General features: G+C 33.6%; 2 protein-coding genes across 3 annotated transcripts; one reads left to right on the top strand and one right to left on the bottom strand.

Annotated features, from left to right (window-relative positions):
* The first annotated feature begins 1,684 nt into the window (after positions 1–1,684).
* On the top strand, positions 1,685–4,516 carry LOC107866938 (probable cysteine protease RD19C). The gene is made up of 4 exons (XM_016712985.2): positions 1,685–2,308; positions 2,613–2,732; positions 3,667–3,910; positions 4,018–4,516. Exons 1-4 carry the CDS (start codon positions 1,856–1,858, stop codon positions 4,302–4,304), a joined length of 1,104 nt encoding a protein of 367 aa, XP_016568471.1. The 5' UTR covers positions 1,685–1,855; the 3' UTR covers positions 4,305–4,516.
* An 18,297-nt stretch (positions 4,517–22,813) lies between these two features.
* Positions 22,814–25,204, bottom strand: LOC107869405 (protein EXPRESSION OF TERPENOIDS 1). Of its 2 annotated transcripts, none has more exons than XM_016715937.2 (2): positions 24,045–25,203; positions 22,814–23,585 (listed from the first exon to the last, which is right to left on the bottom strand). In XM_016715937.2, exons 1-2 carry the CDS (start codon positions 24,778–24,780, stop codon positions 23,185–23,187), a joined length of 1,137 nt encoding a protein of 378 aa, XP_016571423.1. In that variant the 5' UTR covers positions 24,781–25,203; the 3' UTR covers positions 22,814–23,184. The 2 variants fall into 2 exon arrangements, with proteins under 2 accessions (XP_016571423.1, XP_016571424.1); XM_016715938.2 differs by having other exon boundaries at positions 22,884–23,579; positions 24,045–25,204.
* Between the last annotated feature and the right edge of the window lie 200 nt (positions 25,205–25,404).

Here is a 25,404-nt window from a genome sequence, read left to right as displayed (position 1 = left end):
CCACCTTCATTTTGTGTAATTATATTAATTAAAAAAGATTGGTCTAGTTTCTGAACTTCTGCATTTAGGCATCACAATATTACATAAATATATTCTTCCTATGCTTGCTAAACTTTTAATCCCATGTATAGTTCACTTTTAAATTGTCCTAAATTTTTCGTTGTCTCAAATGTTTCTTCATAATTCAAGTTGTTAGTAGACTATTATTATAAACCAAAATCAAGATACTTTATCTTCCTCTCTTAATAAAAGAAAAGATACTTAACAATATAATACATTTCAATACCTGAATTTATTATATATAAAATATAAAAGAAAATATAAACGGTGATAGTTTAATTGGATCCCATCGTTAGAGATCCTATTTTACATTTGTTGACCCGCAAAATTCGATTTTCATATTGACAATTTCTCCTACCTTACACCTAGAGGGGAAAAAATTAATCCCCCTGTTTAAAAAAAATAACCTATTTTGACTTGTCACAAGATTTAAAAAAATAAAAAAGGTTTTTGAATTTTATAATCTTAAATTAAAATTATATCAAATGTAGGAAAATATTTTTTAATCTTTTGGTTCTAAACATACCATGAAAAGTTAAAATTAAAGTATTAATAAAAAGAAAATAAATCAAACTAAAAAACAAGTAATTCTTTTTTAAATAGGGTAGGAAACATATGTTTTTTAGCATTCAACATTCAAGTTTCAATAAGGCAAAAAGAGTTTATTTAAATCAAATGTGGGTCCCACGAAAAAGATATAAATAGATTATTTCACAGTACACCCCCTTTACTTATTAGCGACCAACGGAAGCAACCCCTCTTTTGTCGTTATTATCCGCAAAAATGTCCTTCTCAACAACTTGTACAAATTAAGAATAATAACAATATAAGATAAACAACAATGAATGTGATCCCATTATCGTAACAAGTTCAAAATAAAGAAATAAACATACAGTTCTACGAAATCGGTCCAATATCTACTATACTTCGTCAGTTTCATTTTAATTGTTTTTTTTTTTTTGAATATTTATTTTAATTTTATTATTCTTTTAATGAAATCAAGAGAATCTTATTATTTTTTTAATATTATTTTTAATATTAAATAATTAAATAAAATATATTTACTTAAATTTATATTTTTAAAATATAATTAATAAGGTTAATTTGATAAAATAAATCCCTAATTAATATTTTCTTAATGAATATGTTAAGTTTATGGAGCCAACTAATATGAAATGAAGGGAGTAACAATAATTTTTCATTAATGAAATTTGAATGAACTTCTTGATCCACACTAACTCTAACTTTAATTATTAAATAATTACAGTACTACTTTATCCTTAATTTGAAGTCTTAGTTCGAATTTTTCTAGCTAAATAGTATTTTCTTAATTTAAAAAAGAATAATTTATTTTTGTTTTTAGTTTGTTTCTATAAGAATGATCCCTTTTCGTTTTTGGTAATACTTTAATTTCAACTTTCCACATGATATGTTTAGGACCACAAGATTAAAGGTCATTTTGGTGCATTTAACACAACTTAATTTAAAGTCACAACATTCAAAAATTTTTTTTGTTTTCTAAAACTTTGTGTCAAGTCAAGGTGGTCGTTATTTTTAAAACGGAGGGAGTATTTATTTGGCATAAATTAAAATTTAATTACTACGGAAAAGAAAATAATGAAGTAACCGTGACCAGTGAGCACACGTATCATGAGGTGAAAGGTACACGTGTCATAATCACAACGGCCAATTCTCATACCTACCATGTTCTCGGAGCCAATATAAACTCGAGCAGCTAAGCAAGATAGAGGAAAAATATCCCATTTTTCTTCTTCCTCTCTTCATTATCTATCCAATGGATCGTCTGTTTCTCTTATCTCTTCTCGTTTTCACCATTTTCTCGTCGTCGGCGTTCGCTTTCTCCGACGAAGATCCATTAATCCGGCAAGTCACATCGGAGTCCGACGACAATAACAACCACTTGTTGAACGCCGAGCATCACTTTTCACTTTTCAAGTCAAAGTTCGGAAAGATCTACGCTACTCAGGAGGAACATGATCATCGGTTAAAGGTATTCAAGGCAAATCTACGCCGTGCACGGCGGCATCAGCTCCTTGACCCGACGGCGGAGCACGGTATTACGAAGTTCTCCGATCTTACTCCGTCGGAGTTTCGACGAACTTACCTTGGACTTCATAAGCCGAAACCGAAGCTTAGTACTACGAAAGCTCCGATCTTACCGACGTCTGATCTTCCGGAGGACTTTGACTGGCGTGAGAAAGGCGCCGTTACCGGTGTTAAAAATCAGGTCTTTTTAATATGGATATTATTGCTCACTACGTCCTGATTTATGGAGATTCAAACAAGTCTCTGTTTGACCGTAATTTTTTCATATAATTTTTTTAATATCTTAATTATATCTTATTGTGACTTAATAGTATTCTTGTTCAAATTTACCTTCAAAATTAAACTATTTGACTCTCGAAATTTGAGCTGTGGCGCGCGCGTAAATTTGGAGGAGTATTTGTTTGTGTTATTAATGGATTATATCTATTTGTATTTTTGTTTTTGATTGTTTTGTATTTATTGGTGGATGGATTTGACTATGATAGGGCTCATGTGGATCATGCTGGTCGTTCAGTACGACGGGAGCAGTGGAAGGAGCTCACTTTTTGGCCACTGGAGAGCTGGTGAGCCTTAGTGAACAGCAGCTCGTGGACTGTGACCATGAGGTTAGTATTGTTCTTGCCGTTGACTTTCTAGATTTTATTAGTTTTCAATGTTGTTTGATCTCTATATATATGTTTTGAGTGTGATTTAATGATGTTTTGCTGATGTTGCGTCAGATATTAGCTAGGTTGCTCGACCTCTTCAAAAATGTCCTCACCCGTGGAGGATCATCCAAAAATACACTACTTTTGGAGGATCCCATGCGCACTTTTAGACAATATTTTGAAGAGTTGGAGCAACTTAGCATATTAGTCATGTTCCTTTGATCATATGCTTTGCTCTGTTTAAATCGTTGATCTTTCTTGTTAAAGCTAGTGATATGTTTGAAGTGGTTTACAGATCAAGTTTGAATTGTATCATTGAGGTTTCTTGTCAAAACTAGTTTTCTGTTGGAAGGGGTTTACAAATAGGATTCGATCATTGTAAAAGGATTAAACTTTTATAGTTTTTAGGTATCTACACTTTTGGTTGTGGGGAGTGTAAGGCATTATTTGGGTTAATTTGCTTGAAACAAATAATATGTAATGGGTAAATCGTTGCGCCAAACCTTGTATCATTTGAGGTTTCTTACCAAAGCTAGTTATCTGCATCTAAGAGTTAAACCATTTGGGTTTTTATTCTGTGGGAAAAGAATTATAGATTAGAGCTTTTGCGTGTCTATACTACTTGGGTTTAGGGCTCAAGGCAAAGCCAAAACTAGGATTGTCCTATGTTCTTTGTTTCCTCATCATCTGGCGGTTCAATAACTTAAAATGATTTTATTTCTTTGAAGCAGCATAGAAAGACAAATAAACCTGATAGGAACTGAGTTGGTACTGAACAGAGACAATAATACTTGTGGCTAACTGTGTATCTGATTATCGCCTTTTCTTCTGCTTAATACATACCTATTTGTTTTATCCTGTTAATCTTAATCAAAACTTTTCCTCTTTGCAGTGTGATGCGGAGCAAAAAAGTGAGTGTGATGCAGGTTGCGGTGGTGGTCTTATGACTACTGCCTTTGAGTATACCCTGAAAGCTGGGGGTCTCCAACGGGAGAAGGATTATCCTTACACTGGCAGGAATGGCCAATGCCACTTTGACAAGAGCAAAATTGCTGCTTCTGTTACTAACTACAGTGTTGTTGGTCTTGATGAAGACCAAATTGCTGCTAACCTGGTTAAACATGGTCCTCTTGCAGGTAGCGTAGCCATCTTAAACTGAAGGCTCAATTTGGAGTTTCTTTTGCCAGTGTAACTGAGAGCAAACGGAAAACTTACTCTTTGTTTGTTTTGGTGTAAAATACAGTGGGAATCAATTCTGCTTGGATGCAGACATACATTGGAGGAGTTTCATGCCCATTAGTTTGCTTCAAGCATCAGGATCATGGTGTCCTCCTAGTGGGTTATGGTTCTGCTGGCTTTGCTCCTATCCGACTCAAAGCGAAGCCTTACTGGATCATCAAGAATTCTTGGGGAGAACACTGGGGAGAGCACGGATATTACAAGATTTGCAGGGGTCAACACAACATCTGTGGAGTTGATGCCATGGTCTCTACTGTCACTGCTGCCCATACTACTAATCCTAATCTTTAAGATGAATTTATCCAAGAATGTTGTCTGTTTGTTGTACTGTCATTATCCTAATTTGTGTAAATATGTCGGTCCGTAATGCATCGTGAACCTCGTTTAAGTCTTAGATTTCATCAGCACTTTATTATCGTGCCCCAGACCACGTGGTACTGGCATTTGTATCCGTAGTTTATACTGCCAAAAATGAAGTTTGAATTTGAAGTTAGTTGCATTGATATTGAATGCTTTAAATGTCTCTACTCTTATGAGCTCAAATATTCCGTATCATCATGAAGCTTAGCTGCAAATACAACCATGATAAATAGATAATTTGGTGTACCTAATGTTGAGATATTTTCTGTTTATATCCCTCACTAAACATATCTAGATAAGGTATGCTGTTAAAGGTTGTTTATGTTGCGAAGAAACTCTGAAGCTTTTAAGCAAGGTGGTTATTTTAGTCGCATATTATCCTATCTGAAATCTGTTTTTATTACCACAAGAAACATGCACAACTAATTTGAGGTTGGCGCCCTTGTAATCTTCTGGTAAATCAACTGCTCTTTCATCATAGGTTTGGACAAATCATATTTGAGTGCATGACATTCAAATGGAATTTCCTCAGGGGTCGGATCTTTTGGCTGTAGTGAGTACCTAAAACCTCTACTGACACGAAAATTGGAAGAAATCAATGCCCCAATTACCCAATAGTCTTGAGTCTACAATAGACAACACGAACAGTTAAATTCTTAGAGCAGAAGGTTCTCAGGCTAACCTTGTCCGACTCCAGCAAGTGACTAACATATACCACGTCCCCAGGCTCTAAACAAGACAGCGAGTAGAGATCGAATTGTTACAATATTTGTGAAACACCAGACATCACTCGTTGATATTTTCACGACCCTATGGGTTCATAAACAAACAACGCTTCAGTCCCAAACTAGGGGTCGGCTATATGATCCCACTGACCATGATCCTACGAGTGCATAATCCCAGAAGTTCCAGATATCTAACTGCCTTAAGAGTACTCCAATCAAATAACTCGTAAAAAATTAAGCCTTAACCTGTAAGAGGTTACTTGTTTTCTGTTTCATGGCTCGTCCTAGAAATTTGAGTAGCAGCAAGGAAACATGTTTCTAACGATACTAAACTTCTTATATGCATTTCTTCAATATGAGAACACCTTGAATGTGATGTGAACATGAGTTGATGCCTCACAAATGAGCTGCATCAACCTCCTTTCTAGAACAATAAAATGGGTGTTACAATAGGAAGTCCCAATGCATTGTTGAAGCTTTTAAGTGAATCCACTGGTTCCACATTCAGTTCAGATTCCTACTAACACGAGGATCATCTAAAAGAGAGAAAAACGCCGTTTATGAACCTCAGAATTATCTTTTGAAACTAATACCTGAGTTAAGTTTCTGCTCCTATAGCAGCATCAGCTAAGGCAACAAGAAACATGAGGAATTAAAAATCTAGATTTGTTCACTTTGAATGCTAATCATGTTTTGAGTTAGTATTTCATTAAGATAAATATCAAAATAAGTTGCTACTAATAACCAATATGTACACATCAATATCCGGGAAGACAGAAATAGTATATGGGCGAAGGCATTGTAATCTACATACATTTCAGTAGTTCAACAACAACATATCCAGTGTTGGAGCCAGAAATTTTTCTAAGGGGTGTCAAAATGTAGTTAGATAGGTACATGTTAAAAATAAGAGGAGTCAAACTTATAGTATTTATACATAATATTTTTTTTAAAAAAGTATTTATACATAAAACTGGAATTTTAACCAAGCTAAATTGTGTAATTTTCGATGAAACACTCATTGGCATAACGTGGCCGCTCCGCCACTGCCCACAGGTGAGGTTTGGGGAGGATAAGATGCATGCAGATCTTTCACCTGCCTATGTGGGGTTGAGGTGTTATTTTCGATAGACCCTCGCCTCAAAAGAAATAATCATGTAGAATAGAAAGGAAATAGTAATTGTAAATATAGCGAGATAAATAAAACAAATGAAATAATATGTAGCAGTAAAAAAAGAGAATAAGATACTTTGCCAATAATAGATAAGATTACTAATTGAGGATAACATTTCAGCAGTTAAACCAGTCAAATAATGAGAACAAAAGTTAAGTTGGAACGAGCTGCAATTTGTTTCAAAGACATACACTACTTTACCGAGTGTCCGTGATCCCCTACCCTAACGGCATGGGCGGAGGGTAGTCTAATGCAGGGGCGCCTCTACCTTAGAAAAAAATAGGCGGCTGTCTTAGGCCTCCAAATTTGAGGAACCTCATTTTTTATGATAATATATTATAATTTTTTTTTTAAAAAATAATTATTATTTATAAAAAAATAAATTATTTTACATAAAAAGAAAGAATTATTAGAAAAAGTTCATATATCTAGAGTACTATGTTATAAACTAAATGGGAGGGCCCAACCCAAAAGACTAATCTAATAGGCGAAAAACATTACTCTGTTTTTCCAATGTGGGACAATTGGTTCATAATAATTGTCTCCGCTTGAGAGCCAACGACCTTGTTGGTCATGGCTGGCGCATAGGCCACCACTTCGAGTCGTGGTTCCACACGTGGATCGATCCTCGTTGGTCACGGCCGACACCGCTCTTAGGTCCAGGCCACCACTACGAGTCACGGCCCAACGCGCGGCTCCCCAAACGTGAATCGATCCTTGTTAGTCACAGCTACGTCCAGTTGGTCACGGTTGACACCCTTATTGGGTTCAGCCACCACTCCTAGCGCACAGGCCACCATTCCGAGTCATGGCCCAATACTTGAGACTCTCAATGAAAGCACCAATGTTATAAACCAAACGGGAGAGCCCAACTCAAAAGAGTAGTCTAATAGGTGGGAGAACCCATTTGACTTATAATCCCCTTAGCATTTCTCTATTTTTCCAATGTGGGACAATTGGTTCATAACATACTATGTCTCAAGAAAGATTAAATGCATTGATTATAGTATTACTTAAAAAGAATAATTAGTAAAAATCGGTTATAGAATTTTGAAAATAAAGTTCATTAAAAAAAGTTATTTTTTCTTAAAGATTTAAGGCCTCCGTTTGATTTTTGCCGCCTTAGGCCACAAATATGCTTGAGCCGACCCTGGTCTGATGCACACCCATCATCCGAAAATTATGTTGTGTACAGATGTTAAATGTTAGCTATTATGAGTGTATATTTAATTTTGCACTCCTTTAACACAACTGAGAAGAAAATTTCACACCCTTCTCCAACTTTCTGGCTCCGCCACTGCGGCTAACGGTAGATATGTCTATGAAAAAAAAATTCTGTTCGAGATCACTTTCTTTTAAACGATCCTTTTGAGACACAAATTTAAATTAATCGGAGCTCAAAACGGATACCCGATTGAGAAAACAAATAGAGTTACCAAATGAGAAATATAAAGTGAATTAGTCGGCTCATGCAAATTTGCAACTAAAGCACGATTGTGTTGTTCGGGCAGATCACATCATCCAATATGAACATATCTATGGACTATGATACAATTTGTGAAAAATAACATAAACAAATGGATTATGATACAATTTTATGAAAAATAACATAAGCATACACCTTATAACTTACCATTTTTACATAAATCTTCATCCTTACAAAATAATTACAATTTTTTTAATTAATTATGTATTTTTATTGGATGTATCGAGAGCTAATTATGTATCTCAACGGACCCAAAATCGAAAAAAAATGTATCAGGAGCTAATTATGTGTCTTTACAAAAGAAAAAATGCAGGCAGACCCAAAATTGAGATTTTCAGTAATTATGTAAAATGTCAAAAATTGCTATAATCAAACCCTAAACTATCGAAGTTTATGCTGTTTCCCCAATTGAAAAACCATGAAATGAAATTTATGGCAATTGGATGTTTCGTCAATTGGGCTGCAGGTACAAAATGGGCCAGTGAGGCCTTTTCTCTGTTGGGAGTGGTGGGCTTGTGTATAATGTGGGCCGTGGGGAGGTAAGCAGCTTGGAGGGAGACAATTCTCATACGATTGAACTCAACACCAATATTTACCAATATATTACTCCGATCGTATCATTTTATATGTTTTAGTTTGACTGGATATGAGTTAAAAAATATAAGACCTTTTAAAAAGATATCTTGTGGTTTTAATCTTAAGAAGTGTATAATGTACCAAGAGCCCTTTTGGATTAGGTGCCCAAAGAATTTTTAAGTAATGAAACTAATTTTATAAATAGATAATTGTGTGTTTGGATAGAAGAGCTGAAATCGATAATCAACAGTTGACGAATTAGGTCAAAAAAAATGATGATAAGCTACTTTTTTATATTATAAAATGATTAATATATTCTTAATTTTTTAATTTAAAAAGTACAAATATAGTACTCTAGTATCCCTGTAAAGAAAACGGGAAAAAACGAATGTAGAGCGAATATAGAGTTATATTTTATTTTGGAAAATATATTTTAAAAATCTAAAAAGATATTGAGGATAAAATAATCTTGATCAAATTAAAAGTGTACATAAGTTGAAATGCCGTAAGAAAAGGGTGATCAACTTATGACTGGTGGTTGATTTTAACTTTGAAATTCTTGACTTATAAATACTCTCGGGTTTACCAAAATATACAACAGCAACATACTCAGTATATTTCCAATTTAACCAGCTATAAGTTTAGCCATACATGCATCCTCTAAAACTGATATCTACATTTTATGATCTTAAATATATCATTCCAAATATGATAGTGTCATTAAAAGGTGAAATGAAAATATTGAAAACAAATCATTATACTAAAAAAATATTTTTTTGGTAATAAACTATATTATAAAATAAAGCAAGTCACGTCAATTGAAATGGAGGTGTTACTAGAGTACATTTCGCAATTGCATGAGTGTGACACATTTACATGCAATTTTCTTTTTCAAGTTGGTAAAATAAGTCATCCATCATGAGTAAAACACTCAATAAGTATACAAATACTATTAGGAAATGTATAAAAAAAAATTAAATTGATTGATTAGATGTAGATTGATTTCCAGTGAGATTAACAAATGGCCAATTCTAAAATGATTTTTCTAGCAGGCACAGTTTTATACTGTTGAAAGGACAAGAATACGATGGCCAACTGAATGACAAGTCATTCTTATTGAACTATTGATTGGATAGATAAGACAATTCCATTCTACAAAAGTAGAATGACAAACATATGAAATCGAGATAAATTTGCAATAATGTAAACCACATGAAGTACTACGATGTTTGTTATGATATATATTAATTATAGTGAATATCTATCCAGATCTATTCGATGTTTATCAGGATTTGATGTATTTATTTTTAAGTGTGAAATTAAGGGCAAAATCCCCCTATAAATAGAAGAGTTCTCAAGAGAAATAAGAATTACACTCTATATTCTCTATTCTTCTTCTTCTCATTTCTTTCTTATTTTATACTCCTTCCGTTCCACAATAAGTTAATTATTGAATTTTGACACACATATTAAGAAAAAAAAAAGCAAAGACATAAATTTATCATGTTTTTCCATGTTTACCCTCTTCAAAAAGCAAAGACACATGATACATCACTACCAATATACATTTAATGGAGGGTAAATTTAATTTTTTTTTTCAATATTTACCTTGAATTATGAACATTCACTTATTTTGAAACACTAAAATAACTCCAACAATTCACTTATTGTGAAACGGAGGGAGTAACACGTTATCAGCACGAGACTCTACCGTCTCAAATTTGAAAGCTAAGGCTAAGGTATTATTATTTTTCTTCTTTTATTTATGACTAACAATCATACAAAGTGTGAGTTCGTTGCCCTTCAAAGTTCGGACAAAAACTATATTTCATGGGTGTTGGATGCTAAAATCTACCTAGATGCTATGGGGGTCTTGGAGACACCATAAAGAATGAAAATACAACATCTAGTCAAAATTGTGCTAAGACTATGATTTTCTTGTGTCATCATCTTGACAAAGTTTTGAAAATTGAGTACCTTATGCTAAGGATCCACTTGTATTGTGAAATAACCTAAAAGAAAGGTTTGACCACTTAAAGATGGTCATCCTCCCGAAAGCCCGATATGAGTGGATGCATCTAAGATTTTAAGACTATAAGTCTGTTCATGAATATAATTCTGCTATGTTCAGAATTTTTTCTCAATTGAAACTATGTGGAGAGACGGTCAATGATAATGATATGATGGAAAAGACACCCTCCACTTTTCATGCCTCGAATGTGCTATTACAACAACAATATCGAGAAAAAGTTTTCAAGAAATATACTGAACTAAGTTCTCATCTTTTCGTGGCCGAACAAAATAATGATTTGTTGATGAAAAATCACGAGAATAGACCTACTGGATCTGCACCATTTCATGAGGTGAATGATGTGCATGCTCACCAGGCTAGGCGTGGAAAAGGTCGCGACCCTGGTCGTGGATGTGGTCGTGATGACCAAGAAAGAAACCTTGTTCTGGGTGTTAATCATTCATCAAACAAAAAACGAAAAGATGAGAAACGTGAAACAATTAATTGTTTTTTATGTGGTGGAAAACGACACTATTTACATGACCGTCATGCTCTCAAGCACTTAGTGGACCTTTATCAAGCATCACTAAAGAAGAAAGAGATAAATCCCGAGGCTAACTTTCTCTCTGAAAATAATGTTGACATCACATGCTTGGATGTAGCAGACTTTTACGGGCACCCTGAAGGAAAGATTGATCACTTGATTGGTGATGGCTCCATAAACATGAAAGAATGAATGCTTTTAATATTTTTTTATTTGTTGATAAGAGTTAGAGAATAAAAATCTCGTAAAAGTAGTTGTTTGCATGAGTATTGATTTTTAATTCTTATTGATTAGTTCAATTATATTATTGTAATTTATTATTGAAGTGAATGAAATTTCAATTTCGTCATTATTAAATAAAATAAAATAATAAAAAAAGAAAAAAGAGGACGACAATACGTGCAACTTGCACGAACTTCTGTTGTGTTCATTATTGCATATTAATATTTTGCATGTTAATATTTTTAGTTTTGCATGTTAATATTTTTAATATAATATTCACAATTACTTATCCATATGTGTTCGGATTATATAATATAATAATATTAGAATATTCTTTATCAAATATAATATAATAATATTTATTATTATTATATGTATTGCATGATACTGTTTCGTACTATTAATTATAAATAATATATTACGTATTAGATTTCTTATCAAATATTATATTGTTTCAATAGTTTTTGGATATATTTTTTTTAATTGCTTAGTAATGTCGGATTAACAATTTTTTATAGTAAAAGCTTTCACTTTGTACGAAAATATAGTATATATCTTATTTGATGTATGTCATTTTATTTGAAGATATAGATAATTTTCAAAGTAAGCTGTCAAATTGTGAAGATATATGTTTGATTGATTCTGGCACTACACATACGATATTCAAAGACGAGAAATATTTTTCTCATCTAAACATGGGTAAGATTAATGTTACTACAATTTCTGGTAGTGCTAATTTGATTGAAGACTTCGGAAAAGCCATTATAAGCTTGCCCAGGAAAACTAAACTCATCATAAATAATGTCATGTTTTCTCCTAAGTCTCGGCAAAACTTGATGAGTTTTAAAGATATCCGTGAAAATGGTTATCATATCAAGACATTTGATGAGATGGATCTTGAATATCTTGGTATCAACAAAAATATCTCTGGGCAGACATGTGTTATAAAAAAGTTTCCTACTTTACTGATTCCAATACTTTCATACCTTGGCATGATCGTCTGGGACATCCAGGATCAATAATGTTGAGACGAATCATAGAAAATTCAAATGGGCATCCATTAAAAAACTTGAAGGTTCTTTCGAATAGTAAATTTTCATGTAATGTTTGTTATCAAGGCAAGCTGATTGGGAGGCTATCGCCAACAAAAGTTGAGATTGAGTCCCCCGCGTTCTTAGAACGTATAGATGGGGACATTTGTGGATCAATTCACCCACCAAGTGGGTCGTTTAGATACTTCATGGTCCTAATAGATGCTTCTTCTAGATGGTCTCATGTGTGCCTTTTGTCATCTCACAACTTAGCATTTGCAAAATTGTTGGCACAAATAATACGATTACGGGTAAAGTTTTTCGATAATCAAATTAAATCTATTCGCCTTGATAATATTGCAGAATTTTCATCCCAAGCATTTAATGATTATTGCTTATCGATTGGGATAAGAGTGAAACATCATGTACCCCATGTTCACACTCAAAATGACCTTGTTGAGTCATTAATTAAACGTCTGCAGTTGATAACAAAATCATTGCTCATGAAAACTAAGTTGCCCACTTCTATTTGGGGTTATGCAATTTTGTATGCTGCAACACTTGTTTGTCTTAGACCGACAAATTATCATAAATTTTCTCCGTTGCAATTAATTTTAGGTCAAGAACCTAATATATCTCATTTGAGAATTTTTGAATGCAGTGTATATGTGCCTAGAGCACAATCAAATCGCACTAAGATGGGTCCCCCCAAAGAAGGTTAGGAATTTATGTTGGGTTTGAATCACCCTTCATTATTCACTATCTTGAACCATTAACGGGAGATATGTTCACTGCTCGATTTGCAGATTATCATTTTGATGAGATAGTTTTCCCAAAATTAGGGGGAGAAAATAGTGACACTAAAAGAGAAATTTTGTGAAAAAATCCATCACTATTTCATCTTGATCCACGTGCTTCTATTTATGATAAAGAAGTACAAAAGATTATTCATCTACAGAGAATTGCAAATCAAATGCCGGACGCATTTACAAATTTGAAAAGGATCACTGAATCACAAATTCATCTGCAGAGAATTGCAAATCTAAAGCACGCTTGAAGCATGGCAGACCATTAGGTTCTAAGGATCGAAATGCTAGAAAAAAAATAAATGATCAAGATGACACTACGAAATATCCTCATATGGAAGTTCAAGATTTGAGCAATGTTAAGATTCCCGAAGGAATTAATGAGCCTGACACTCAAGAAAATAAGAAACTATCCATAAATTCAAGTGGTATTGAAACCAATTTAAATCGATCTGAAATAATCAATCCATAAATTCTTTGCATATAATGTTGCAACGAAAATCATGCAAGATAGTGAGGATCTTGAATCTCGATTTGTCACGGAATGTCGACAAAGAAATGACTGGCCAAAATGACAAGAAGCAATTCAATCTGAATTGAATTCACTTGCCAAATGTGAAGTTTTTGGACCTATAACTCAAACACCTAATGTTGTTAAGCCTATTAGCTATAAATGGGTCATTGTGCGAAAAAGAAATGAGAAAAATAAAATACAAAGGTATAAAGCACGCCTTGTTGCACAAGGATTTTCACAATGGCCTGGTGTCGATTATGATGAAACATATTCACCAGTTATGGATGCAATAACATTGCGTTATCTTATTAGTTTCATTGTCCATGAGAGACTTGAAATACATTTGATAGATGTGGTAACAACCTATCAATATGGATCACTTGATAATGAGATATACATGAAAATTTTTGAAGGATTTAAAACGTCGATAGCATATAATTCAAAGCCTTGGAAAATGTATTCAATTAGATTGCAAAGATCATTGTATGGTTTGAAGCAATCTGGACGCATGTGGTACAACAGTCTTACTGAATATTTATCTAAAGAAGGTTATACAAATGATGAAATTTGCCAATGTGTTTTCATAAGGAAAACAACGTCGGAGTTTGTTATACTTGCTGTCTATGTCGATGACAAAAACCTTATTGGAACATCAATAGAGCTTCAAAAGACAGTTGATTACCTAAAGAAAGAATTTGAGATGAAAGATCTCAGAAAGACAAAGTTATGCCTTGGTTTGTAAATTGAGTGTTTGACAAACGGTATCTTTGTCCATCAATCTGCCTACACAGAAAAGGTGTTGAAGTGATTCTATATGGATGGAGCAGTTCTATGAAGTACTTCAATGGTTGTTCGATCACTTGATGTGAATAGGGATCCATTCCGACCTCAAGAAAAGAATGAGGAACTCCTTGGTCCTGAAATACCATATCTTAGTGCAATTGGTGCACTAATGTATCTTACAAATACTACAAGGCCTGATATTACCTTTTTAGTAAATATGCTAGCAATGTATAGTTCTGCTTCTACTAGAAGACATTGAAATGAGATCAAACAGATATTATGGTATCCAAAGGGGACTACCGATATGGGCTTATTTTATTCTAAAGATTGCAGTTCTGATCTTGTTAGTTATGCTGATGCTGGGTACTTATCTGACCCGCGTAAATCTCGGTCTCAAACAGGCTATGTATTCATATGTGGGGGTACTGCCATATCTTGGAGATCAACAAAGCAGTCTATCGTAGCCACTTCATCGAATCACGCTGAGATTATAGCTATTCATGAAGCAAGACAAGAGTGTGTGCGTGGTTGAGGTCCATAATACATCCCATTCGAGAAAAATGTGGCTTGAAATGTGACAAAGTACCCACGATTTTATATGAAGATAATGCAGTATGCATAGCACAACTTAAAGGAGGATTCATAAAAGAAGATAGAACGAAATACATTTTGCCAAAGCTTTTCTATACACATGAGCTCCAAAAGAATGGTGATATTGACGTACAACAGATTCGTTCAAGTGACAATGTGACTGACTTATTCACCAAGTCTATTCCAATTGCAACTTTCAAGAAGATGGTGCACAAGATCGGAATGCAAAGGTTCAAGGATGTTTTTATTAGGGGGAACTAATACGCGTTGTATTTTTTTTTCCTTATGAGGTTTTATCCCACTGGGTTTTCCTTATAAGGTTTTTAATGAAGCAGCCTACATGCATATTGTTAGACATTCAAGGAGGAGTGTTATGATATATATCAATTATAGTGAATGTCTATCAAGATCTATTAAGAACTATTTGATGTCTATCAGAATTTGATGTATTTGTCTTTTAGTGTGAAACTAGGGGCAAATTCCCCCCTATAAATAGAAGGACTTCCTTCATTGTAAATCATCCCTCAAGAGAAATAAGAATTACACACTTTATTCTCTATTCTCTATTCTTCTTCTTCTGTACTCTTTCTTGTTTTATAACAATAATTAATTAAATTAATTGCACATTTTACTCATATTCAAGATAAGTACTAACACATTTGATTCGAGGGAGTTATAGTACGTATATAGTTATATTTGCATATATCCTGTCCTCTCCTGATTTCATTTATAAGATTTGACTTAGTTTGTTATTATTGTTGTATATTGAATTAAATGGATGTGATCGTAAGAATATAAATGGCTAATTAAGCCATGGTATATGATGCAAAAGGGAGGATTCCTCAAAACATACAATTAAAAGGTCTTAATGCTTCAAAATGACTCGAACATGTCGCTAGTAGATTTGATCGGATTTTGGACACGTGAGAAGCCAGCTTGGGAGAAATGCATGATGCCCTGACGCTTCACTGGACGGACGTTTGCAGTCCTCTTCATTTAATCGAACCTAACTCCGTTCGCTCTGGCCTGCCGACACCATAAGAGAATGAGGAAGCTAATCTGCTTGCTTGTAAAAGTAAGGACTGATGATATTTGTATTTTCTTGTTAAATATATGCGTACATAACTACTAAGCTCCACCTATCAAGAGTCACATCGCCTTAGTTGACACATGCGTGTTATAAATCATAAGCTTTATAAGTCGAAAAATCACGATTAAATACTATAATCATACGATACAACTATTTCAATTGTGATCTCTTGACTATGAAATTATCCTGAAAAACTATTCATAGCGTATTTTTGACGCGTGTCACTTATCTAAAACGGGTCAAGTTGATGGGCTCCATGAAATTCAGGCATGCGTCAAAGCCCATACATATGAGAAGACTATTTAGACACAAGTGGGCCCAGTGCAAATGGTCCCATTTTCGATTATTAATTGGTCCAATCATATCATATCCTCCATTTGCATTCAATTATTATACTATATTACAAATTTATATATGTATATTCACCCCCAAAAGGCGGAATCCATGCCCACCACATTATTTTCTTGGCATTATTAGCATAAAATAAGTTGCTTTAAACAAAACTAATTTAGGTCACTTTGACAAAAGGGTACCGTCAAGAATATTTGTAGACAGAAGAGAGAAAGACTAAGTAGGCTCTTTGAACAATAATTAGTTGAAAGATGAAATTAAAAGTGATATTTGAAGTTGATTGAAGTTTGAAAAGAATATTTGTTAAAGAGGAAGACTAGAATTTGAATTTTACACGACATCAACCTCAAATGGTAATTATGAATTGTTGAATTCGATATTAGTAGGGCTTCGATCACTCTCTTTAATTATATGCTCTTTCAAATCCTCAACTAGATTCTGAAAGTTGAGTTATTCCTAAGTTCCTTTATTTTATGGGGTAATTATGAACCTGAATCAATCGATCATGATATCAGAGCTAGCTCGGTTCTTGGTTACTCGATGTGGGTGCACTCATTTTATATTGTCCATGTTTGATATATCCAATCATAAGTGTTCGGAGGATGTTGCATTGAGTCCCACATTGGTTAGGTTATGAATCATCCCTTTATATGATTTTGGACAATTCTCATCCCGTGGACTTGTTTAGAGAATTGAGTCAAGTCAAGGTCCATCTTCGTACAATAATTGGGTTTAAATATATACACATTAAGTCATTTTCTTAATATATTTATAGGATTTATTAAATCAAAAGTATTGAGTTGGACCAAACGTATACCTCACATTACACTTAATTGGAACCATTTTTTCTTGTTTATAAGTTGTATATTTAGACATAAATTCAGTTGAAATACTTCTCAAACAAATTTGAGAATATTTCACCATCCTTGACATTAATTGCAAATGCAAGTCAAATATAGCCAAATACTCCTAAAGAATCCTTACCCCAATTACCCACTTCTCATAAGGTCACAACAAAATCCTCAGGGCATTATTAGGTCCAGTCTTGAAGATAGACGTACAAATGGGATAGAAGAATGTAGTTCTGCCATGCAACATTACAAAAAACTGTTTTTATTTGAAGACATTAGAGGTCCAAAAGACAGATTAATTATTAGTACTCCTACAGTCTGTAAAATTTTAATATTATGTATATTTGATGTTGGAACGTATAGCACTATGACATTTATGAGGACTAGAAGCTGTTAGATTTTGGACCACATTTTTTTTTCTTTTTATTTTGCTAAAACTCAAATATGTAGGGGGAGGGGTTGGGGGAGGGGAGGGGAGGAGTAACTGGTAAATTTGATGTCGTGCGTTCAGAAGGTTACATGTTCAAACTTTTCAAGATAAGGCTGCATACATAGGGTTCAGGGGGGTCATGAATCCCCTTTGTCGGAAAATTATACTATTTTTACATGGTAAATTTTTTTTTTTTTATGTATGAATAGTAGAGGTTGAACCCCCTTCGACTAGTCCGTATATCTACTACTGAACCCCCTCACTGAAAATTCTGGATCCGCCCCTGCATACAGTCAGTGGCGGATCTACCCTTTGCCGAGGGAGTTCATCCTTCGGCGAAAAATCTGGCTATATATGCATGTTTAAAATTATTTTTTATGTATATATATTAGATGTTGAACCCCCTTCGATTAGTTCGGATGTTCACTTATGAACCCGCTTAGTGAATATCCTGGCTCCGCCACTGCATACAGTAGATCCTCGTGGTTGAGCTCTTTCCGTACCTTACACGTAGCGGGAACTTTAGTACATCGGGCTGCTGTTTTAAAGCTCAAATACCAAAAACATTACAGAATGGAAGAAGCACGCGGCTGAAATGGCTAGTGTGTTGAGTGAATTTTGGTGGAGGGCTCAGTCTACTCTTTCCTAAATTCTCCACACCCTATTATCCTATTTGTTCATATCCTAGTGTGTACTGTATCATTATTTTTGGCTTTTTTCTCCTAATTGCATTCACCATTTACTCTTTTTCTTCTAATTCCACCTCTTTTTTGTTACTGAAAATAAAAATCTCAAGTACCTATACCTAACTATGTGATTGTGACATAGTAATTACTCTAGTTTTCATTGTTTGTAGATCCATTTTTTTTTTTCAAACACAAAAGGGGATTTCGAGGGTATAAGAGACAATAACCTTCTTTCGTGACATGTAATCGAACCCTAAAATAAGAGTTTTTCTCGTTTGACATGAGGGTTGTTAGGATGGTAAACACTCCTTACCTTCAATTCTAATTAAGGATGTAGATTCGAGTCATCACGGGATCAAAAATGGTATTAGAAATAAAAATTTCTCTCAGCCGGTCTTTTGTTTATGAAAATTGACAAACTCGCCCTTTCATTTGCCGAAAAAAGGAGACATATTGTTAGAACGGAGTAAAAGAAAACAAATAAATTGAAACAGAAAGAGTACTGTATTTTTACACCACAAAGTTACCTAGCTAATGTTTGCTATTATTATTTAAGGGTGAAAATGTGAAGAAATATTATGGCTTTTGTTGTCTTAAAACCTAGCTAATGCAAAGAGAGTAAGGAAATATTCTTCAATATTGGTTATAAGTTGATTATTCGTAGTTTCATATAGATAGTGTATAATTAATGTGGAGTGCCTTGAGATTCAGGTAGGCTAACAAGTAGTTGCATTATATTTTGACTTGAGAAGAAACAAACGATAGCAATAGGACAATAGGTCTCCAATCCCCATAACAACCAACCCTTATCATATTCTAGATATTAGCATCTTTACTCAAACTACCCTAAATTTTCAAACTGCTAGATCACGAGCTTTCATTATCAAGAGAGTAATTTTACAAAAATAATGTAATCGGAGAGAGTGAAGTGTACGTAAATTTTGTTCTCACTTTTATGGGGTATTAGTGACGTTGTTTGTTGTTTTCGTTAGACTCTCGGTTAAATAAAAATGTTTTTCATGACATGTTTGTAATCAGGTTCACCCATAGGGAGTGTATTAAATACATACTAATTAAATAAATAAAATAATTTGCCTTCTTTGACACTTTTAATATTTAAATGAAATAATCACATACTTCAAACGCTTAGTTAGCTCCCTTTATTTTTTATTTTTTTTTAAATCTCATCCATGTATACCATGGATAATATATATAAAATCCCCCCAAAATACAGAAAGCTGTTTGTTTTTGGGGACCTTAGAAGCAGGCAGCAGCAGGAAAAGAAAATGACCATGTCTAGGCAACAAGAAGTTCTAAAATCTGCAAAGCCATTTATTATTCCTCACAATAAACCTGCCAACTTTCTGAATTACACTATTTTTGACAAATTACAGAAACTATACTGTAATTTACTGTACTATAAAAGCAACAAATTGGCCAACTCGACTATGAACATACAAAGGATAATCACAAGGATGCTCATAAATGTCCAACAGATACTTCCGCAGAGTACCCATCATGATTTGAAATTTATGAATTCTGATTTGCCGGCCACTAAATTCATAGCTCGATTTTGTTACTATAGTTTCAAACATAAATATTTACGCACATTTAATGAATTTTCTAGTACAAATATAGTGTTTAAGCAAAGTTATTGGGTTAATCAGGACTTGCAAGTTGTAGCTACCCCGTTGCTATATTAAACAGCGATGGAAAAAATCTATTTACACAATCAGATCATCTGTTAAATATAAATAAATCGTTAAGCTACACTTATAAATTATAGATTAAGAAAATATATATCTTGGCGATATTGTATTCATAACTTTAATGCATAAGAAAGTCATCATATATTCTATAAATCTTTAAGGTAATAATCCATATGACTTGGGCACTTAGCTTGCTAAACCAATTGTACCAAAAAATTAATTAGGGCTTCATCCTTTTAATTTGCAGCTAATGATCTGTTTCACTGATAATGTAATTCTTTTAACACTAAACAAATTTGTTGGGAATATAATTAAGTAAATGAGGTGGGCTTTGCTATTACGTTGACGTGTATGCAACAACAACAATAAACCCAGTATATTCCCACATAGTGGGATCTGGGGAGGATAGAGTGTACACAGTCCATACCACTATCTCTCACGAGATAGATTACGTTGATGTGTATGATCATCTTATTTAAAAATTTAATCTAAATAAGAGAGCAAACTTCATTTAGTTAATTATATTCTCAACAATTCGCTTTGCAAACATCTAAAAACCCAATATGCAACACAAAGCTCAATCCAACTCCACCACAATACGAGCGAACAACTACTAGCTAGGTCTTCAGATGTATGTGTGACCGTCTCATGTAAAAAGCTTAAGTTATTAGAAGAAGAACACATCTTTATTTAATTAAAAATATTGTATTCTCAATATATATCTAAAACAAGATAAAAAAAAAGGAGAGGAAAGTACTTAATATGTATTGTGTACCAAGTTGTTTGCCCTAATAAAGATACATGTACTAAAAATTCAGAAATTTCGAATCAAAGGGAAAACTTCTCCGCATTTTCAGCTCTGTATATCAAAGAAACCAATATATATATATATATATACATATCTTATAGTAGTATATCTAAAAGCTGCTCTATTATTCTGTCACACATAACGTACTTAACATATTATCAGCATTTTATACGACTCTTATTTGCTTTCAATCTCTTTATCTTTATTACTCACAGCTTTTTAAGGATTCGTATAGTAGACTCTAAGCACTATTCCTTTTCTTTGTCTTGATATACCTAGTGTAATTTGGAAAAAATTGACAAACTTGAGGAAGGTTTTTATGTGGCTAGCTAGAAATATTCTTGAGAAGAAGGAGAAAAAATAATTTAAGTTATTTACACGAAAAGTCAAGGTGGATTCATTCAACATCTAAAATTTATGAGTTTCTATAACGATCTTAACTTGAAGACCATTGTGGTCGACCCATCCTTGAACTTCGTACATAGCCTCTTGATAAATGCTATGAATGACCATTGTGGTCGACCCATCCTTGAACTTTGTACATAGCACAAGCTTAAGAGCATCGAGCTACCTTTCTTTCTTAAAAGTTAAGACCTTAACATATAATAATAATAATAATTGGGTTCCAATCAAGTCTTTTAGAATATCTTTAATATATGAATTTAAGTTTTGTGCACCGTCAGTGTACAAAATATTCTACACTATCAGGTAAAAGCATTTTATATACTTTTTTCTTTTTCTTTTTTATATAAATAATGAGTAACCTACAACAGCAGGTCAAGTTAACTGATAATGTATAATATATTGTGCACTGACGGTGCACAAAACTTAAACTCTTTATATATATAAACAAGTCTTGAGCAAAAATTACATGGTTTCGGTGAATCCATATGTAAATGTTGTACTCTAAATCCGTCACAGGATTTCAACTTCATAGGATCTAAACTTTAGAATTAACTTGAAGTGGTAATAACTGGGTTCTAAATTTAATAATTATCCTAACTTGTAGCAAGGAAATTTTACATTATTAGGGTAATTAATTATCAGGTTATAATAGTATATGGTAATTTTTCAAAACATCATCTCAAACTTAAGTATTGTTGTAGATGAAAATGAAAATGGGAGACAAGTTTCCCAGAAGAACGGACTTATTTGAAGAAATGGTTGTCCCCAATGCATGTCCCCCATGCATTTCTAATCCAACAGTCCGCCAAAAAAGAAAAAAAAAAAAGTATATAATAAGTAAATGAATTTCTAATCCAACAGTCCCAAAAAAACAAAAAATAGTATAATAATAAGTAGTAAATGAATGGTAAGAGGGCAGAGAAAATAAAAACAAGATCTTTGGACCCAACTAAACACGAAACATATCTACAATTTTATTTCCCCCCATATAATCCGGCAAGTAATCTGATATGCTGGGGGAAAAAAGTAGTATTGATTTCAATCCAACCAGAAAGCCAATTGAAATCCATACTCAGAGTAGGAAAACCTAGAAAATGAGAAAACAAATAACACAGAATATGCAAAATGCACACATTTATATGTAGCACAAAAATATAGTATCATTGTTGCTTAAAGATTTAATGTATAAGTATCATGTTTATGTGTTTAGGTTTCTAATAATACCACTTTTTATAGATGACTAATTGTATTCATCTCTCTTAAGGAGACACTTGGTAAGAAGGATTAGAAAGAACGAGAGATTAATTAATACTTGTCCTTCTATCGTAATTATGTGGCAACCTTGAAATTTTGAGATTCAAACGTTTGAACTCTTATTGTGAATGCGGACATAGAAGCTTTATGTTTTCGGAAATAACATTTATCAATACAAATTATGTGAAAGTTGTTATAAATCTCAATAATTAACAATTTAAAATATTTAAACGGCATATATTTAGAGAAATTTCTATCAAAGAAACGCTTGATCGACTTTGGAAATCCAACTATGCCATATAAATTGAGATAAATGGAGTATATCACATAAAATTTAGAATAAATTTTTCCAATGTAAAATCGAGAACATTAACTAAATCAAGATGAATTGTATATCAAAGATATATATATGATTCCCATATCGAAGGATATAATCCTTTCGAATCAAACAAACTAAGTAACATTATAATTTCAAGAAATTTTCTAGCAAAATTAATCAAAACAAGAAGGAGGTTATAGATAAGACCATTAATACATTAATACTAACAAAATAAAAGTCATACTTAAAATTCCAATAGAAAAATTAACATCCTATAAGAAACCTATGTCTTACTTCATGGAGAAGTACTAGCACATTTGTTTCTCCTTCCCATAATTAAGCTAAATAGATGTCAATGAAGTTAAGCAAAATCAAGAATGAGATTATTCTAAGGAAACGAAAATGTCTTGCATTTTTCAAATTTAAATTCTGAATCCGCCTCTGGCTAAGGCCTTGGGGGTGGAAAGAATTGCGTACCGGCCAGGAAAGCAGTAATAGGAGCTGGATATACCGAAGAATCGAACACTGTAACAGGTGGTTGATGATGGTGATGACTCGTGGTGGCAGCTGCGGTGGTGGAAGTAGTGGCGCCAGTGATGAAATTCAACGCTTGTTGAGCGGCGCCACTACCAGATGAACTCTCTCCACCACCACCGCCACCGCCACCACTATATCGACCCTCTGGACCTTGATCATACAGAATTCCCTTGAATAAATGGCCACCAATGTTAACAGCAGTATGATAAGCATATTGATCATCAGCATCATCCACTGCACTCACTTTTACGCAACGAAAAACAGCTTGAGAACTCACTTCTGATGGAAAATGACCACCTAACTCTAACCCTAGCAATCAAATAAGAAATTGAAAATAAAACCTTAGTACAAAAATCAAATAATGAACCTTCATAAATACTTCAAAGAAAGAACCAAAAAAAAGCAACAAAATCAGAACACTTTTCTATCGTCAAGTTTACTTCTCAACAGTAGAAAAAAGGGGACATTGAAAAATATAAATGTGTATATAAAGTCCCACAAGACAAAGTTATGTAGCATGTTTCTCACGGATTTTTGTTCTATCAGATTTTATTCTTCCCTTTATATATTTTGTAGTTTAGTATCATATGATTAATAAAGTCATCCAACTTATCTTGAAATTCTTGAAACTAAAGTCATGATTTGGTTGAATACAAACAAGAAATGATATATGGTACCTCGAACTATCTAATAAAATTTCAAAAATTAGCTAGTATAAATATTATGACTCGCTTACAATGTTTAAATTTTGAATCTGTCTCTGATTACCTGACGAATTGTTGGGTAAGCGAACGAGAGAGGAGGAAGGGTTTTCTCTTGGTCTTTTAGGAATATTTGAGTCAGCTCTCAAGCTAAGAAGTTGAGTTTGTTGCAGATTTTGTTGATGTTGTTGTAGAGAAGTAAGTTGTTGTTGCCTTTCACGTCGTTTAGCAGCAGGTACCCAAGTACTTTTAACATGAGTTTGGCACTGAAATCCCCTGCTCTTACAGCAAGTTCGGCACCTCATATGTGAACAGTCTTTTTTAGCTTGATTGCCACAATCCTGACAATTCATTCCCCCAGTAGCTCCACCACCACTAGTGCTACTAGCACGAATTACTCGAAACCCTGATGAAGAGCGAAATGAAGAAGAATTATTGAGAGTACTGTAATTATTATGATCACCACCAGCGATAATGTTGTTGTTACCACCACTACTGCTACTACTACCGGTACTAATGATTCTTCTGTTACTACTGGGACCGACTCCAACTGAGAAATCTACATCCTGGTGTTGTTGCTGCAGATGATGATGATGATGTGGAGATGGATGTGTTCGTTGTTGTTGATGCAACTGATAGTACTGCTGCCATAACTCGAAACCCTTGTTGTAGATCTCTTCATCTTTGAAAAGAAGAAAGCTATTATTACCTAATTGATCTTGCTCTTGTTGTTGCTGTTGCTGATGATGACTACCCTTATTTCCTCCACCTCCACCACCACCTAATGTGAAAAAACCAGACATTTCTCTGCTCTATTGTCTGCTGTTAATCTTGACTCTATATCCATAGCCCGAATAAAAAAAACAACAACAACAACAAGTCTAGTAAATGGCTATGGTGTTATTTGATTGAAAATTTTCTGGATTATACAGCACTATGTGTGTGTGTGTGTGTTTTGGGGTTATATTAAGTGTTGTAGCAGCTTTTCAGGACAATTTTTTTTCTTGGTGTTTAGGAAATCGAAAGGGAGAAAAAAATGGTTGCACTTGACTACTTTTATGGTGCATTAAAGTTACAGCTTCTGCAACGCCGCCATGGACACTGCTCCTACCTCTTCCTCAATTTAAGACTATACAACAGTACCATCTTTCTTGTCTCTCTCTTAAATTTTTTTTTTCGTTACACACACTAATTCACTTTCTCTTTCACACACTAATACTTCATCCGTCCATCTTTATTCGTCTACTAAATTATAAATTAGATGTACACGACATATGAAGAAGAGTTTTGAAATAACTGATAAAGTTATCTTCATGTGATCAGAAGGTCACAAATTCAAGTGTTGAAAATAATTTCTAACATAAATGTAAAGTAAAATTTCGTGCAATACATCCTAGTGGGGTAGTCCTTCCCAGAATTTTATGTAT

Source organism: Capsicum annuum, chromosome 4 (genome assembly GCF_002878395.1).
Source record: "Capsicum annuum cultivar UCD-10X-F1 chromosome 4, UCD10Xv1.1, whole genome shotgun sequence".
NCBI classification, from domain to species: Eukaryota; Viridiplantae; Streptophyta; class Magnoliopsida; order Solanales; family Solanaceae; genus Capsicum; species Capsicum annuum.
This window is presented reverse-complemented; position numbering and strand designations above follow the sequence as displayed.